General features: G+C 39.7%; 1 protein-coding gene and 1 long non-coding RNA gene across 3 annotated transcripts; one reads left to right on the top strand and one right to left on the bottom strand.

Annotated features, from left to right (window-relative positions):
• Positions 1-327: 327 nt before the first annotated feature.
• On the bottom strand, positions 328-12648 carry dhx40 (DEAH (Asp-Glu-Ala-His) box polypeptide 40). 2 transcript variants are annotated; one of them, XM_043258185.1, is made up of 18 exons: positions 12563-12648; positions 7013-7128; positions 6788-6933; positions 5919-6038; positions 5548-5775; positions 5376-5442; positions 4541-4672; positions 3783-3882; positions 3565-3651; positions 3046-3228; positions 2845-2925; positions 2501-2658; positions 1565-1679; positions 1370-1478; positions 1201-1295; positions 1054-1123; positions 741-969; positions 328-644 (listed from the first exon to the last, which is right to left on the bottom strand). In XM_043258185.1, exons 1-18 carry the CDS (start codon positions 12619-12621, stop codon positions 526-528), a joined length of 2214 nt encoding a protein of 737 aa, XP_043114120.1. In that variant the 5' UTR covers positions 12622-12648; the 3' UTR covers positions 328-525. The 2 variants fall into 2 exon arrangements, with proteins under 2 accessions (XP_043114120.1, XP_043114121.1); XM_043258186.1 differs by lacking the exon at positions 12563-12648 and having other exon boundaries at positions 7009-7141.
• Positions 12649-15130: 2482 nt separating this feature from the next.
• Positions 15131-15581, top strand: LOC122358536. Its single transcript, XR_006252621.1, has 3 exons — positions 15131-15193; positions 15328-15416; positions 15516-15581. It is a non-coding gene; the product is annotated as an uncharacterized LOC122358536 (long non-coding RNA).
• Positions 15582-15626: the final 45 nt, after the last annotated feature.

Genomic DNA, 15626 nt, shown 5'->3' with positions numbered 1-15626 from the left:
CACGCGGGAAAACAAGGTTTGAAGGTTTGTCCATAATCTTTCATAATCTCAAGTGGTAATTTTTGTCCCAGCTTTAGGCGGAGCAAAGCAGTAACACAGCCAGCTTTCATCAGTGCAAATTCTTTGATGTCAGCTTAGCGTGCCTTACCCAAAAACGAAAATTGTGTCATCGTTTACTCGCCCGCAAGTTGTCCCAAACCTGTATGAGTTTCTTTCTGCCGTTGAGCACAAAAGAAGATATTTTTTTGGTAATTAACCAAACACTACTCATTGACTTTCACAGTATAGAAAAAAATACTACGGAAAAACAACAACCCTCAGTATGAATAAGTAAAAAAAACAATTTATTTACATAAAAAGATATAAAACGTATATTACATATGACTCAACAGCCAAAGTCAAAATCTGCAGGGACCAGAGTGCTATGGCAGTAAATGAGGATTACGTTTTAAAATCTGAGATTAAAAAGTCTTTTTCGTATTTGTTTTTAGCAGCTGCAGTATCAGCAGTGAGTGTTTGATCCTCTCATGTGCCCTTTCTTTGCAGCCGATGCTGTTTTCGCTCCAAATAGCGAGCGCGAGCCTCTGTGATCGAGCTTTCATCGTTTCGCTTTTCCAGCTTCTTCGCCGCATCCTCCCGGGCTTCTGTTTGAACGCACACACACACACACAAAAAAAAAAAGTGTTACAAAAATATGAAACAATTTAGCTCCATCAAAAGGCTCAGCCGCTTTCAAGCACCTGCTTGTCTTTTTGCTGCCTCTTTCTTCTCCCACTGCGCCATCTCTTCATCGGTTACCTCTTCCCTAGCAACGCTACTCAGTTCATAGACGTCGATTTCGTGCAGCTTCGGCAACAGGTCCTTTACCCAGTCGTAACGGATGGGACAAACTGTTCTCACGTACACCCGCGAGGTGACCAACACGTCATGGAAGATGATCCAATCCAGATGCAATTCTTGACCAAAGAGCTGAATAAAAGTTAAAAGTTAAAAGCAAGTGTTGGGCTTAGAAAAGCCACGAATGCGAGTCAATCTAATTTTTGGATTCCTTACGCATGATGAAGGGTGAACGAGAACGCTCGACCCATGTCCATCCATGGTGCAGAATGATTTCCCAATAGATCTGAGGAAAACAGAACAGCTCGAATACGGGCTTTGATAAATACACATTGTAGAATAAAATGAGAGCGCGTCGCTCACCTCCTGGCTACATTGGTGAAGTACCCCAAGCAGAGGCACTGCCGCAGCAGTTCACTCCGACTGCCCTCAAACGTCTCACGTGGAAAGTCTTTCAGCTACTTAAACAGCCACGTCGTAAGAACCCACATAATAATAGTAAATGCAAATACTGTTGTAGACAAACAATGACCTGCTTGAGGCGAAGAAGAATCTCCCTGAGCTGAGTCTCAACGCTGAAGGCTGACTTCACGGCTCGCCAGTGGATCCAGTGCTCTTTGCACCACGCGGACGGATTGTCGCTAATAGAAGAACCAAAGTAAGAACGAATGCTAACATTTCACATGATTTCCGGATTTATTTAGTCATTTGGCCAGTCACGGTCTACCTCGCTCTGCACATCTCAAACACACAGAGCAGCATGAGGAAATCATTGGAGCCGCCAGCACTAGCTGCTATCTCTTTGTGTCTGATCTCTGCTTCCTTTTGTCCTTCTGGTTTACCTTTAAAATAAAAGAATACAAGGTTTAATATGAGAGGACATTTTATTTTACTGTTAAATATTGTTAAAATATCAATAATATTCCCAAATAACCTCTGATGATAATCTTTAAAATATATCTTTAAAATATAAACATTACATATTTTAAATATATATATATATATATATATATATATATATATATATATATATATATATATATATATATATATATATATATATATATATATACACACACACACATATAAATATACACATATTATGTAACAATTATTTTTATTTTTACAGCACTAATAATTCATATTACTTATTTATTTATTTATTTATATACATACAACAACCAGAATCTTTAAATGAGCACATCTCTTTAATTTTACTGTTACACAACAAATTATTATTTTTTTTTACTATAAATATATCATTTTTTTAAGTTCACAGTTGACACCGATGCGATGTGAAATTTGGTTAAATATGTTTTCTTCCATATTTGTGACATACACCCAAGTTTATCAGACCATTGAAAAAAAAAAAAAAAATGTAAGGCAAGGAAATCAGTTGCTGATTGGCTGTTGAGGCGTGGCTTTTGCACTTATAAATAATTGCAAGCTTGCAATCAAATTTAAGAAAGGGGTGGAGTTTAAGAGGACTAAATGATTGGAGAAGTCCTGCATACAGCACCAAAGAGAAGTCACAGTATAATATTCTGATTAAACACTACAGAAGATTAAAAAAATTTGAAATAGAAAAATTAAACAGTAATATTTATTTGCACTCCAACTACAAGTGTATGATACATGTATGATAACACACAGAAATGTTTACCTGGTCGAATGAAGATGTTCTCTACTGAGAGCATGGCTGCTACGGGCAGCATTACGTCTTCACACCCGAGAGCAGCAGCTTTGAGCAAAGCTCGAGTAAGATTCGGAGGAAGAGGAAACTCCACCATCAACCTCCCCAGCCTGGTCACTTCACCTCTCCTGTATCAAAAAGCCGATATTAAAATTTTAATTAGGATTAGAGAACTGACCGTGTGTATGTGGATAACACTAATGCTAATACCAGCAAAACCGGGGTTAGGATGGGCTTCTGGAAAAAAGCAGCTGGACATTTCTTGCAATGTACTTAGATAACAAGCCACAGTTTGCAGGATGCGTATTACTCGCCTGTCAATAGCATCATACTGATACAGCTGTTTCAGAGCGGTCAGGATAAAGCGTTCCTCTGGGCAATCCACGTAAGGAAATCTAAATATACCATAATTGAGAAAAAAAGAAGAAATGGTCAAATTTAAATAACTGACAAACTGATTAAACAAAAAAAAAAAAAAAAAAAAAAAAAAAAAAAACAATGCATCCAAGCAATACCTAATCACATCATGGATACCGAGACATTTCAGTGTGAGAATGACAGATGTTAGACTGGTGCGCTGAATCTCTGGAATGGTGTACTCAAGCATACATGTGTCCCAGAAGTCTTTACTGTAAATCCTGAAGCATTTTCCTGCTGAGGTTCGTCCAGCCCTGCCCGCTCTTTGCTGAGCCTCACTTCTGTGTGGAAAAATGATCAGCACTTTTATTATAATATTTTAAAAAAATTAAATAAAATGGAACCAAAAACATTTTTTTCTTTTGTTTGGACAAACTAGGCAAGTAAGTAGTATAACGCACTCATATAGTCAGCATATAAAAAAAAAGAAGAAAATCATTAAATATGTAATACACTAAAATTTTATTAAAACGATAAAAATAATTATAAAAATTATAATTATAATGATAAAAATTTAATTATATACAAAATGACATGAAATATTTAAAAATTATAATAAAAAAATATATGAATAATACGAAAAAATACAAAATTCTGGAATTTCCCAGGTCACTCACTTTGAAATAGGTACCACTTCCAAAATATCCAAGCCAACATTTGAGTTGTGATTTAGTTGTTTGACAAATCCACTGTCAACGATATATCTACGACACACACAAAAAAGAAACGTTACACTGCGACAGCTTGTCTAAGCATAACTACATCATTTTACATATCTGCCAATTCACAAATGGTAAGAAATGATGCTTGTTTTCGTATGACTTTTTTTTTTTACCTTATTCCATCAATTGTGAGTGAGGTTGCAGCAATATTCGTCGCGACCACACACTTCCTCACACCTTTTGGTGCAGGCTGGAATATTTGTCTTTGCTGATCTGTAAAAAAAAAAAAACAATAAATATAACAAAACATGTATTCATAGATTTCGGTCACGTGACTGGCTCGAAGACCTGGAGGGCAAAACATCCATAGAACTGCAGCACAAGCCTGTCAATCCGCCATCTGTTTCACAGCCGCAAGTATTTAGATCACCTCTCAAAACAATAAAACAAAGGTATATCAGCAAAATGCAACTTTAGGCCATTTGCAATCCATATTAAACACCCGCGGCAATATTTCAATAATTAAACAGCCTGACAAAATGTTGTAAAAACACTTAAAGTGCCTTAATATATTTAAAACAGTAATCTTAAAATATCATACTTAATAATCTCTATATTAATGATGCATAGTTTACATATGCAAGCAGATAAGGAAACACAATCCACTTAATTGTTCAATGTTTCTCCTTAAAGTTTTCTACTGGAAACATTTAATGTGACATTTTAACGATGCATTTATATTCTGGCTTCATCAAAAAGGCGTACTAAGTGAATTTTGCCTTCTAATATCTGCATTTTACTACATTACTATTTATTTGACGCAAACTGCATGGTAAATATTTGATGTGACATCACATGAAAACTATCAGTTGATCGCTTTATGACTAAGCACAGATTTTCACTTTTAAGACCAATCTAGAAATAGGCTGACCTGTTGGCATGGATCCATATAAAGGCAGGATAAGCAGGCCTTCAACGGTCCGGTCATGGACATCATAACGGTAGTCCAAGATCTCAGCCTTCTCAAAGAGCAAATCACAAGCTTTCTCGATTTCAGACTGTCCTGTTCAAAACACAAGCCCAGAGCTACAAACTAAAAAAGAATACTGCATCTGTTTAGTTGTGAATTTGCAGAATGAGCACTGTGCTGCGTCCGAACTGTGCTACTTTGCTTCTTTTATTTTAAACTGTTTTAAATCAATCTCTTTTTGCTTTAAATTCAATTTATCTTAAATCAGTGTTTTTATTTTATTTTAATATCTTTTATTGTTATTTAAATCTTGTAATTATTTTATTTCCTCTTTTGTAAAGCACTTTGATTTACCATTGTGTATGAAATGTGCTATATAAATAAACTTGCCTTGCCCTGCCTACTGCAGATAAAAGAATAATTTTACATCATTTCAAACGACTGCAAAACTCTTAAAATAATAATCACAACACCCTTTAAAGGTTTGAGGCCAGTAGGAACTTTCTGTTAGTGAAAGATCTCTTTTGCTCACCAAGGCCGTATTTATTTGATCAAAATTCAGTAAAAACAGTAATAATGTGAAATATTTGTTTTTATTTCCATATATTTTAAAATGTCATTTATTCCTGTCACGCAAAGCTGAACCTTCAGCATCATTACTGATGTATAAAAGTTTAAAAGAACAAAATGTATTTAAAATAAACATAACACGTCTTCGCTTTTGATCATGAAATACCTATGAATAATACTATTCATTTCTACATTAAAAAATGCTGTACATCTCTGCTAAACTTACCAGTGAGGAAGACCAAAATATCACCAGCTGCTTCATTAGTGTGCACGTCTAAAGTCATCTTTACCACCTAGGAGTCACAAATGGAACACATTTACAGTCTGCGAACAGAGGTTTCCCTGCAATCAGACTGTTTCTAATAAAGTCTGTCATAATTCACATGGTCCCAACACACCTCTTTGACATAGACAGAACTATCTTTGTCTTTCGGCCCAATACAATTACAGAACTTCTCCTTGACCGGATATGTGCGTCCAGGAATCATGAATACAGGACAGTTTTCATAAAAGGAGCTGAGCTTTTCCGTTTCTAATGTTGCTGACATCACAACCACTTTGAGTGGTGTTTTACGACCACGGGAACCTTTTGACAGGGTTTTCTTGAGTAACCCAAGCAAAACATCCTGCAAAACAAACAATTTCAAAACTAAATTATACAATGCTACCTAGGTGTTTTTGTATATATATATATATACACACACATCTTCTAAAAATGTAACTAATTTCCCAAGTAAAGCCACAAACTGCAGCTATATAGTCCACATACTGTATTCAGGCTCCTCTCATGCGCTTCATCCAGGACCACAATGCTGTACTGTGATAAACTGGGATCTGCAAGAATCTCCCTCAGCATACAGCCATCTGTCATGTATTTAATCATAGTGTCCTGACATGAGAAAAATTACCTTCATTACAATCAACGCATAACTTTGGCACCTGTGCAAACCCAGACCATGCACCCTTCAAAAAATTAACGGTCAAAAATTTTTATTTAGTAGATTTTAATCACTCTTTGCAGATCTTACCACTAGAGCAAAGATGCAATTCCCTGCAAACTTAAATAGCATCTACCTTTTAGCTGTTTGATTAAAAAAATATTAAACGTTCCCTTTTCTGTGACATGATTTTTGCAATTATCCCATAATGTAAAAAGAGAAAAATCACAGTACTACAAGTTGACTTTTAAAAAAATATCTATAAAATTTTTCATGCATTGTGGTAAAATTGGTTGCACTGCCTTGGAATTATGCAGACAACAATATATGGAAGTATGACAAATGAAATTTACAATTTTTACTACTATCATTTAGGTATAGTAAAATTATTTTTATTATTACTTAAATAATAAAAAAGGCAAAAAGGCTAAAAATATTGTACAACATTAATATTATGAACAATATATAACTAATACTTAAATGTGACGGCTAAGCTGAGTTTTCAGCAGCCATTATTTCAATCTTCAGTGTCAAATGATCCTTCTGAGATTGTGAACTCTAATGTGCTGATTTGCTGCTCAATTTCTGCTCAACATTTATCTGAAAGCACATTTATTCAGAAGTGTACATTTAAAAACAGCTTTTGTACCTTTGTTGCTGAGACACAGATATGGAGGTGTTAAACAGTGTAAAGTCGCACCTGTGTCGAGCAGTCATCGAAGCGCACTTGGTAGCCCACCTCCTGACCCAGCCGGACCCCCATCTCATGGGACACCCTCTGGGCTACAGTGATGGCTGCAACCCTCCTGGGCTGAGTCACACCAATCCTGCCATTCCTGCAAAGACCTGAAGAAGAGGAAGAATGAGGGATGGATCCAACACACACGCCTTACGAATCCAGCTGAATGGTCATGTACTTACATACCCGCTTTATACAAATACTGGGGTAGCTGAGTGGTCTTTCCGCTGCCAGTTTCACCTGTCACGATCAGGAATGTGTTTTCCTCCACAGCCTGGATGAGTTTATCTTTGTGCTGATAAATAGGCAGCTTTCTGGATTCGCGTTTCTCGGTTTCTCCGCTCTTCTCTGATTTTGGCATGTCTACGATCGTTTGTGTGCCGTTTAATTTCGCTTAACTTTTTATTATTTTACCTCTTGCGATTACTAAAAGACCAGCAGAACATGAATAAGTCGCAATCACGCAAAATGCCTAATTTCACCTTGTTTTAAAGTTGCCGTCCGGCTTTACGTTAACTTTTCGACGCATCTTTTTACTCGCAGCTCGCGAAAGCTCTTTAGCGCCGCCTTCAGCACAGGATGAAATAACAAGTATAGAAAAATAAGAAATAAGAAGTTCACCGCGGGTTTTCAATGCTCTGCGCTCTAGCGGCTGCAAAACAAAATGTGTATGCCTTGTCATATTTACGGTTGCAGTAATCTTAGTCCTTGGTGTGTTATTTTGACCTCATTATTGGACTGTGTTTGGAAGGACATAAACGTAAAATGTCATTCTCACTTTTATAGTATGTCTTACACTGCGCCTTCTACAATTTGGATGCTTACGCCACATGTAGGAATCCCGTCTGCGTTAGGTAAGTTACCAAAATAAAAACCATATGCTTTCATTAGTTTAGCAAATATATTTACTTAATTTAGAAAAAAAATGAACAACTGCTATGCTTAATAAAATAAAAAAATATATTTGTTTTAAATGCTTTAGACCTACACATACATTATATACACTTTTATATAAAAAAAATAATAGTGTCATACGTTTTCATTTTTTTATTATTTGTTTTTAAATTCTATCGATTGGATCATGGGACCAATCCGGTATAAAGTTCTGAGGCGCGCAAAGCCTTATGACGCCATAGAGCGCGTTCGAATAGAACTCGCGGGGTATATAAAGCGCGAGACGTTTTTAGAATCTTCGTGGGTTTGTTGTAGTGGTCTGAGTTTTCAGAGCGATGGGACAGAAAGCGTCAAGAGTGAGTCCGATGACCGATGGCGAGGTGTACGATCACCATCCTAGTACACCCCCAAAACCCAGCACCAACAGGGCGGTTCAACATCTTCATCCCTGCGATGAGACCCCTGTTGGTGCTGGAGGAGGAGGAGGAGGAGGAGGAGGAGTAGTGGAGGATGGAGGAGGAGTAGTGGAGGGTGGAGGAGGAGGAGGAGTAGTAGTGGAGGGTGGAGGAGAGTAGAGTAGTGGAGGTGGAGGAGGAGGAGGAGGAGGAGAAGTAGTAGTAGTGGAGGATGGAGGAGAAGTAGTAGTAGTAGTGGAGGATGGAGGAGGAGCAGTGGAGGGTGGAGGAGGAGGAGAAGTAGTAGTAGTGGAGGATGGAGAAGGAGTAGTGGAGGGTGGAGGAGGAGGAGGAGTGGAGGGAGGAGAAGGAGTAGTGGAGGAGGAGAAGGAGAGGAAAAAAGCAGAGAGAGTGAAGGAGAAAAGAAAGAGTAGAAAGTGGTGGAGGAAGCTTCGCTCTTTCTTTAGAGCTGCTAAAAAAGAGCCTCCAGAGAGCAGCTCAGGTCAGGGAGAGAAGGAGCAGCAGCAGGATGAGGTGCCATTTGAAGGAAGAAGTAGCGATGGTACCTGACACATCTATGCTACCACAACACCTTTTTTAAGTTCTACTTTGACCATGTTAAACTATCAGTACCCTCACGCACAGTATCTAAAATTCACAACAGTATACATACAGGCATGTTTCCCACGGCAGCATCTCACATCACGGAGCACTGATCTCAGTTGAAATATTCTTATTTTATTTTTTAACAGACTACATCTTCAGCCGTTACACTGTGGGAGATCAGCTGGGCAAAGGTGGATTTGGGGTGGTGTATGAAGGAACGCGCGTCTGGAGGATAATATTAAAGTAAGTCACAATATGTAACACGTTGCCAGGCCGGCAAAGGTTTTATCATTTAAACACCTCTTCGTGTATCTTAAATAATAAATATTGTTTTTGTTCAACAGGTGGCTTTGAAATACGTCACAAAGACGGAGCAAATGGAATGTGTATTCCTTGTAAGTACACTGAACCATAAAAATGTAATATTATTTTTTAATTGAAATATTAATATTAATCACAAACCCATTCAAGACTCGAGTAACCACTCTCATGTAATGATCGTAAAAACTCAATTCTTCTCTAGCCTGATCATGCAGAGCCTCTTCCAAAAGAGATCGCCCTCACCATCATGGCGAATAAAGGTCGAAGAGTGCCAGAGATCATCCGGCTGCTGGAGTGGAGGGACCACCCTGACCACTTCGTCATGGTCCTGGAACGTCCCTCTCCTGTGAGAATCTGGTGGAGTTCCTCAGGCGTCACGGTGGAAGCCTGGACGAGGAGAAAGCGCGGCAGATCATGTGGCAGGCGACTAACGCCGCACACATGTGCTGCCTCCGAAAGGTGTTCCACCGTGACGTCAAACTGGAGAACCTTCTCATCAACAGGGAGACATCCGAAGTCAGGCTGATCGACTTCGGATGCGGGGACGTTCTGGGGAGTTCACCGTTCAGGACATACCATGGTATGTATGATATGATATAATTCATTTCTTCCTAGTAGATGCAGAACAATCGCGCTGCGGTAACATAAAACTTACACGTCACTCAAAGTCCACTCTGCTCCAGGCACGGTGGAGTACTCTCCTCCTGAGTACCACCGCAGTGGAGAGTACAACGGCTGGCCGGCGACGGTCTGGTCACTAGGGATCGTAATGTTCACATTGTTGTGTGGACATTTCCCTAGTGACCATGACCTGTTCCTGCTGCAGCACAAGAAGTGGTCCAAAGCCGGCCTGTCGCGGGGTGAGATCTTTAATCTTTTCAATGAACAACTCAGAGTCATCCAAAACATCTTAGAGCTTGGATTAAAATAACATGCTCGAGTAGAGCAGCTGTGACGTGTAAGGTAATAAAATAACGCACTTCCTGTCTTCCAGAGTGCTGTGACCTCCTCTGGGTTCTCCTCCACGAGAAGCCAGTCCGGCGACTTGGTCTGGGGCAAATCAGGTCCCACAACTGGTTCACGGTACGAATTGTTTAGATCAGCTTAAAAGAATGAATAGCTCGTGGGAAGGAACCAAAATGTCTCAAATGTGTCCGACGTTCTTTTTCTGTTTTGTTTCAGGTCATCTTGTAGGACCACTCCAGTCTGCGTCTCTCTTGCAGCTTTGCGCCTTGCGGGCTGCAGCGGGAAGCGCTTCCATCCCTCCTCTCGCTTTGCGTCTTGCGGGCGAGCAAGCCCTGTGCAGCGTCTTGCGCTTGGCTTGAGGAAGCAGTATTAGCGTCTGGCGGTACTGCTTCCGGAGGGATGTGTACATATTGTATATATGTACATACTTCTTTTGGTTGCTCCTTTTTGTTTGTCCCATCATTAAAGCTCAAGGTTGAAACACCAAAAATCGTCTGTCCCCTGCTTCCTGCCTCAGTCTACAAGCTCTAAATCTGAAATAAAGAACAACATTTTAAATGTATGTTTTAATTTAACTGATGTTCCAAAGCATTTCACAAATGGGAAACACGACACAACATTTCATATGCACGTCCCAACAATACTCACAGAACCATAACGCATGCCTGCTTAGCATTTTATCACGCTTTCATCTCGTTGGAACATTTTCCTTTGTTTCTCACCTATTTTAAATCTGTTTTAAAAAATCCAACTGGTCGTATTTTGTCTGATCTTTTGACTGGTCGCATACTTTTGCAGTCACCTTTGGTAAAACTCCAACCGGAAGAAAACAAGTTTCACTGGAAGAATGGGAGAAGACTCAAACATTCATTATAAAGAAATATACATAGACTACTGTTTAACTGATTAAATGAGGATAATGAATTCTACATTTTGAATTCTAATCTGAATTCTGTTTTTATATGATACCAAATGAATATAACTGTTGATACAATTCATATTTTTTATAAGTAATTTATATATTCCTCAAGTAAAAGTCTTAAAGTAGGTGACATTTATTGTACTTAAGTATGAAATGTAGTTTTAAACTCGTAAACGTACAAAAGCAGTGACCAACAATACTGACAAGAATGGGAGTAGACTCAAACATTCTAATCTGAATTCTGTTTTTATATGTTAACTTCACTCATCTGTTCATTTACATCAATGTAATTAGAAACAATATTAGCTAACATTTTTATTATGTTGGTTGAACGTAATGCATTTATGGCAGATTGCACGATTTTAAGCCTGAAACTGAATTAAACCGCAAAGGAACTTTTCTGTCCATTTGCATCAGTGTGATTAGAAATCATTTTAGCCAACTGTTTTATGATGTCGACTCATACGGATGAATTTATGACAGAATCCACGATTCAGCTGAATTAAACATCAAACGAACAGGTATGTGTCCAAGTTTGCACGCTTGTTAGTTTAATCAAGATTTAACCCACTGTACTCCTATCTATCTTTGCACGCTGTGTTTGGTGTTTGGTTGCTAGAATGGTATAGATGTATGGCTAATAATTTCTACAGTTGAATTTGCACGGATAACAACTGTCGCCTTAATTTCAAAATTCTTCTCAAAGCTAGATGAACACACTCCAAGTCTTCTAAGGATATTTGCCAACAGAGGTGGAGCTCGGGGACTTCTTGTGCCACTTACAGAAGTATGATAACTACGGAAATTGTTTTTCTAGATAAATTAATGATTTGTTTCTCAATTATGTCTTGCGTGACTTGAAAATGTATTAGTTTATTGGTACATGTTAATTTTAGCATCTCGCTCTTGTTGGTACATGCTAATTTTCTTTATTGTCCCTAGTGTGCCTGCATTAAGGTTAAGAGGGAGAGTGTCCTCAAAGCCCTGTTTGTCTACCTAAATGAGGATCCTGACAATCTCATCAAGGTGTACATGGTATGATTGCCTAAATATTTTTTTGTGTATAACAATAAATGTACTTTGTTCCGTTTATAGGATGTCGATTTTTTTCCAACGATGAAACTGCAATCAAAGAGATGGTGATGGGCGTTTTTCTTGTCATCAGATGTGAAGGATGTGAAGATGAACCTGCGGAAGTTGGAGTAGTTCTTGAAGGAGTTACAGCACTAGAAGGGCTTGGTAATGTAACTTATGGCGTTGCATTGCTGATTGGGCTAATATATGCCCTCAATCTAAGTAATCCGAAGGAGCTTCGATACACCTTTGAACTCCTGCAAAAAGTGTTCCTGGAGCTTGATGGACACAAACTCTCCACCAAAGTTCAAGCGCTCAAGACCAAGCTTTTACACCCTGAAACTATAACTAACTGTTTTTGTGTCAAATAATCAAAGCAGGTTCATGTTTCATGTTCACACATTTTAATGCCTTTATTTGTCCTTAATGCAGTCATGTCATGTGAACATGTTTCTGTACACATTTGTGTTTTATATAAATAAGGTCAAAAATTCAGGCTTAATGTTTTTAAGTGTTTTCCTCCACAGCCTGGATGAGTTTATCTTTTTGTGCTGATAAATAGGCAGCTTTCTGGATTCGCGTTTCTCGGTTTCTCCGCTCTTCTCTGATTTTGGCATGTCTACGATCGTTTGTGTGCCGTTTAATTTCGCTTAACTTTTTATTATTTCACCTCTTGCGATTACTAAAAGACCAGCAGAACATGAATAAGTCGCAATCGCGCAAAATGCCTAATTTCACCTTGTTTTGAAGTTGCCGGCCGGCTTTACGTTAACTTTTCGACGCATCTTTTTACTCGCAGCTCGCGAAAGCTCTTTAGCGCCGCCTTCAGCACAGGATGAAATAACAAGTATAGAAAAATAAGAAATAAGAAGTTCACCGCGGGTTTTCAATGCTCTGCGCTCTAGCGGCTGCAAAACAAAATGTGTATGCCTTGTCATATTTACGGTTGCAGTAATCTTAGTCCTTGGTGTGTTGTTTTGACCTCATTATTGGACTGTGTTTGGAAGGACATAAACGTAAATGTCATTCTCACTTTTATAGTATGTCTTACACTGCGCCTTCTACAATTTGGATGCTTACGCCACATGTAGGAATCCCGTCTGCGTTAGGTAAGTTACCAAAATAAAAACCATATGCTTTCATTAGTTTAGCAAATATATTTACTTAATTTAGAAAAAAAATGAACAACTGCTATGCTTAATAAAATAAAAAAAATCTTTGTTTTAAATGCTTTAGACCTACACATACATTATATACACTTTTATATAAAAAAATAATAGTGTCATACGTTTTCATTTTTTTATTATTTGTTTTAAATTCTATCGATTGGATCATGGGACCAATCCGGTATAAAGTTCTGAGGCGCGCAAAGCCTTATGACGCCATAGAGCGCGTTCGAATAGAACTCGCGGGGTATATAAAGCGCGAGACGTTTTTAGAATCTTCGTGGGTTTGTTGTAGTGGTCTGAGTTTTCAGAGCGATGGGACAGAAAGCGTCAAGAGTGAGTCCGATGACCGATGGCGAGGTGTACGATCACCATCCTAGTACACCCCCAAACCCAGCACCAACAGGGCGGTTCAACATCTTCATCCCTGCGATGAGACCCTGTTGGTGGAGGAGGAGGAGGAGGAGGAGGAGGAGGAGTAGTGGAGGATGGAGGAGGAGGAGAAGTAGTAGTAGTAGTGGAGGATGGAGGAGGAGCAGTGGAGAAGGTGGAGGAGGAGGAGAAGTAGTAGTAGTGGAGGATGGAGAAGGAGGGTAGTGGAGGAGGAGGAGGAGGAGGAGAAGGGAGGAGGAGAAGGAGAGGAAAAAGCAGAGAGAGTGAAGGAGAAAAGAAAGAGTAGAAAGTGGTGGAGGAAGCTTCGCTCTTTCTTTAGAGCTGCTAAAAAAGAGCCTCCAGAGAGCAGCTCAGGTCAGGGAGAGAAGGAGCAGCAGCAGGATGAGGTGCCATTTGAAGGAAGAAGTAGCGATGGTACCTGACACATCTATGCTACCACAACACCTTTTTAAGTTCTACTTTGACCATGTTAAACTATCAGTACCCTCACGCACAGTATCTAAAATTCACAACAGTATACATACAGGCATGTTTCCCACGGCAGCATCTCACATCACGGAGCACTGATCTCAGTTGAAATATTCTTATTTTATTTTTTAACAGACTACATCTTCAGCCGTTACACTGTGGGAGATCAGCTGGGCAAAGGTGGATTTGGGGTGGTGTATGAAGGAACGCGCCTGGAGGATAATATTAAAGTAAGTCACAATATGTAACACGTTGCCAGGCGGCAAAGGTTTTATCATTTAAACACCTCTTCGTGTATCTTAAATAATAAATATTGTTTTTTGTTCAACAGGTGGCTTTGAAATACGTCACAAAGACGGAGCAAATGGAATGTGTATTCCTTGTAAGTACACTGAACCATAAAAATGTAATATTATTTTTTAATTGAAATATTAATATTAATCACAAACCCATTCAAGACTCGAGTAACCACTCTCATGTAATGATCGTAAAAACTCAATTCTTCTCTAGCCTGATCATGCAGAGCCTCTTCCAAAAGAGATCGCCTCACCATCATGGCGAATAAAGGTCGAAGAGTGCCAGAGATCATCCCGCTGGAGTGGAGGGACCACCCTGACCACTTCGTCATGGTCCTGGAACGTCCCTCTCCCTGTGAGAATCTGGTGGAGTTCCTCAGGCGTCACGGTGGAAGCCTGGACGAGGAGAAAGCGCGGCAGATCATGTGGCAGGCGACTAACGCCGCACACATGTGCTGCCTCCCGAAAGGTGTTCCACCGTGACGTCAAACTGGAGAACCTTCTCATCAACAGGGAGACATCCGAAGTCAGGCTGATCGACTTCGGATGCGGGACGTTCTGGGAGTTCACCGTTCAGGACATACCATGGTATGTATGATATGATATAGTTCATTTCTTCCTAGTAGATGCAGAACAATCGCGCCATGTAACATAAAACTTACACGTCACTCAAAGTCCACTCTGCTCCAGGCACGGTGGAGTACTCTCCTCCTGAGTACCACCGCAGTGGAGAGTACAACGGCTGGTCGGCGACGGTCTGGTCACTAGGGATCGTAATGTTCACATTGTTGTGTGGACATTTCCTAGTGACCATGACCTGTTCCTGCTGCAGCACAAGAAGTGGTCCAAAGCCGGCCTGTCGCGGGGTGAGATCTTTAATCTTTTCAATGAACAACTCAGAGTCATCCAAAACATCTTAGAGCTTGGATTAAAATAACATGCTCGAGTAGAGCAGCTGTGACGTGTAAGGTAATAAAATAACGCACTTCCTGTCTTCCAGAGTGCTGTGACCTCCTCGGGGTTCTCCTCCACGAGAAGCCAGTCCGGCGACTTGGTCTGGGGCAAATCAGGTCCCACAACTGGTTCACGGTACGAATTGTTTAGATCAGCTTAAAAGAATGAATAGCTCGTGGGAAGGAACCAAAATGTCTCAAATGTGTCCGACGTTCTTTTTCTGTTTTGTTTCAGGTCATCTTGTAGGACCACTCCAGTCTGCGTCTCTCTTGCAGCTTTGCGTCTTGCGGGCTGCAGCGGGGAAGCGCTTCCATCCCTCCTCTCGCTTTGCGTCTTGCGGGGCGA

The sequence above is a fragment of the Puntigrus tetrazona genome, chromosome 15 (genome assembly GCF_018831695.1).
Source record: "Puntigrus tetrazona isolate hp1 chromosome 15, ASM1883169v1, whole genome shotgun sequence".
Classification (NCBI taxonomy): domain Eukaryota; kingdom Metazoa; phylum Chordata; class Actinopteri; order Cypriniformes; family Cyprinidae; genus Puntigrus; species Puntigrus tetrazona.
This window is presented reverse-complemented; position numbering and strand designations above follow the sequence as displayed.

What these genes read in the sequence shown, in the direction of transcription:
- dhx40 (XM_043258185.1), bottom strand. Translation starts at nt 12,621, where the DNA reads ATGCCAAAATCAGAGAAGAGCGGAGAAACCGAGAAACGCGAATCCAGA. An exon ending in CCAGTATTTGTATAAAGCGG is followed by an intron (nt 6,934 to 7,012) that starts GTATGTAAGTAC and finishes CCTCTTCTTCAG; the next exon opens with GTCTTTGCAGGAATGGCAGG. An exon ending in TCGTTCACCCTTCATCATGC is followed by an intron (nt 970 to 1,053) that starts GTAAGGAATCCA and finishes ACTTTTATTCAG; the next exon opens with CTCTTTGGTCAAGAATTGCA.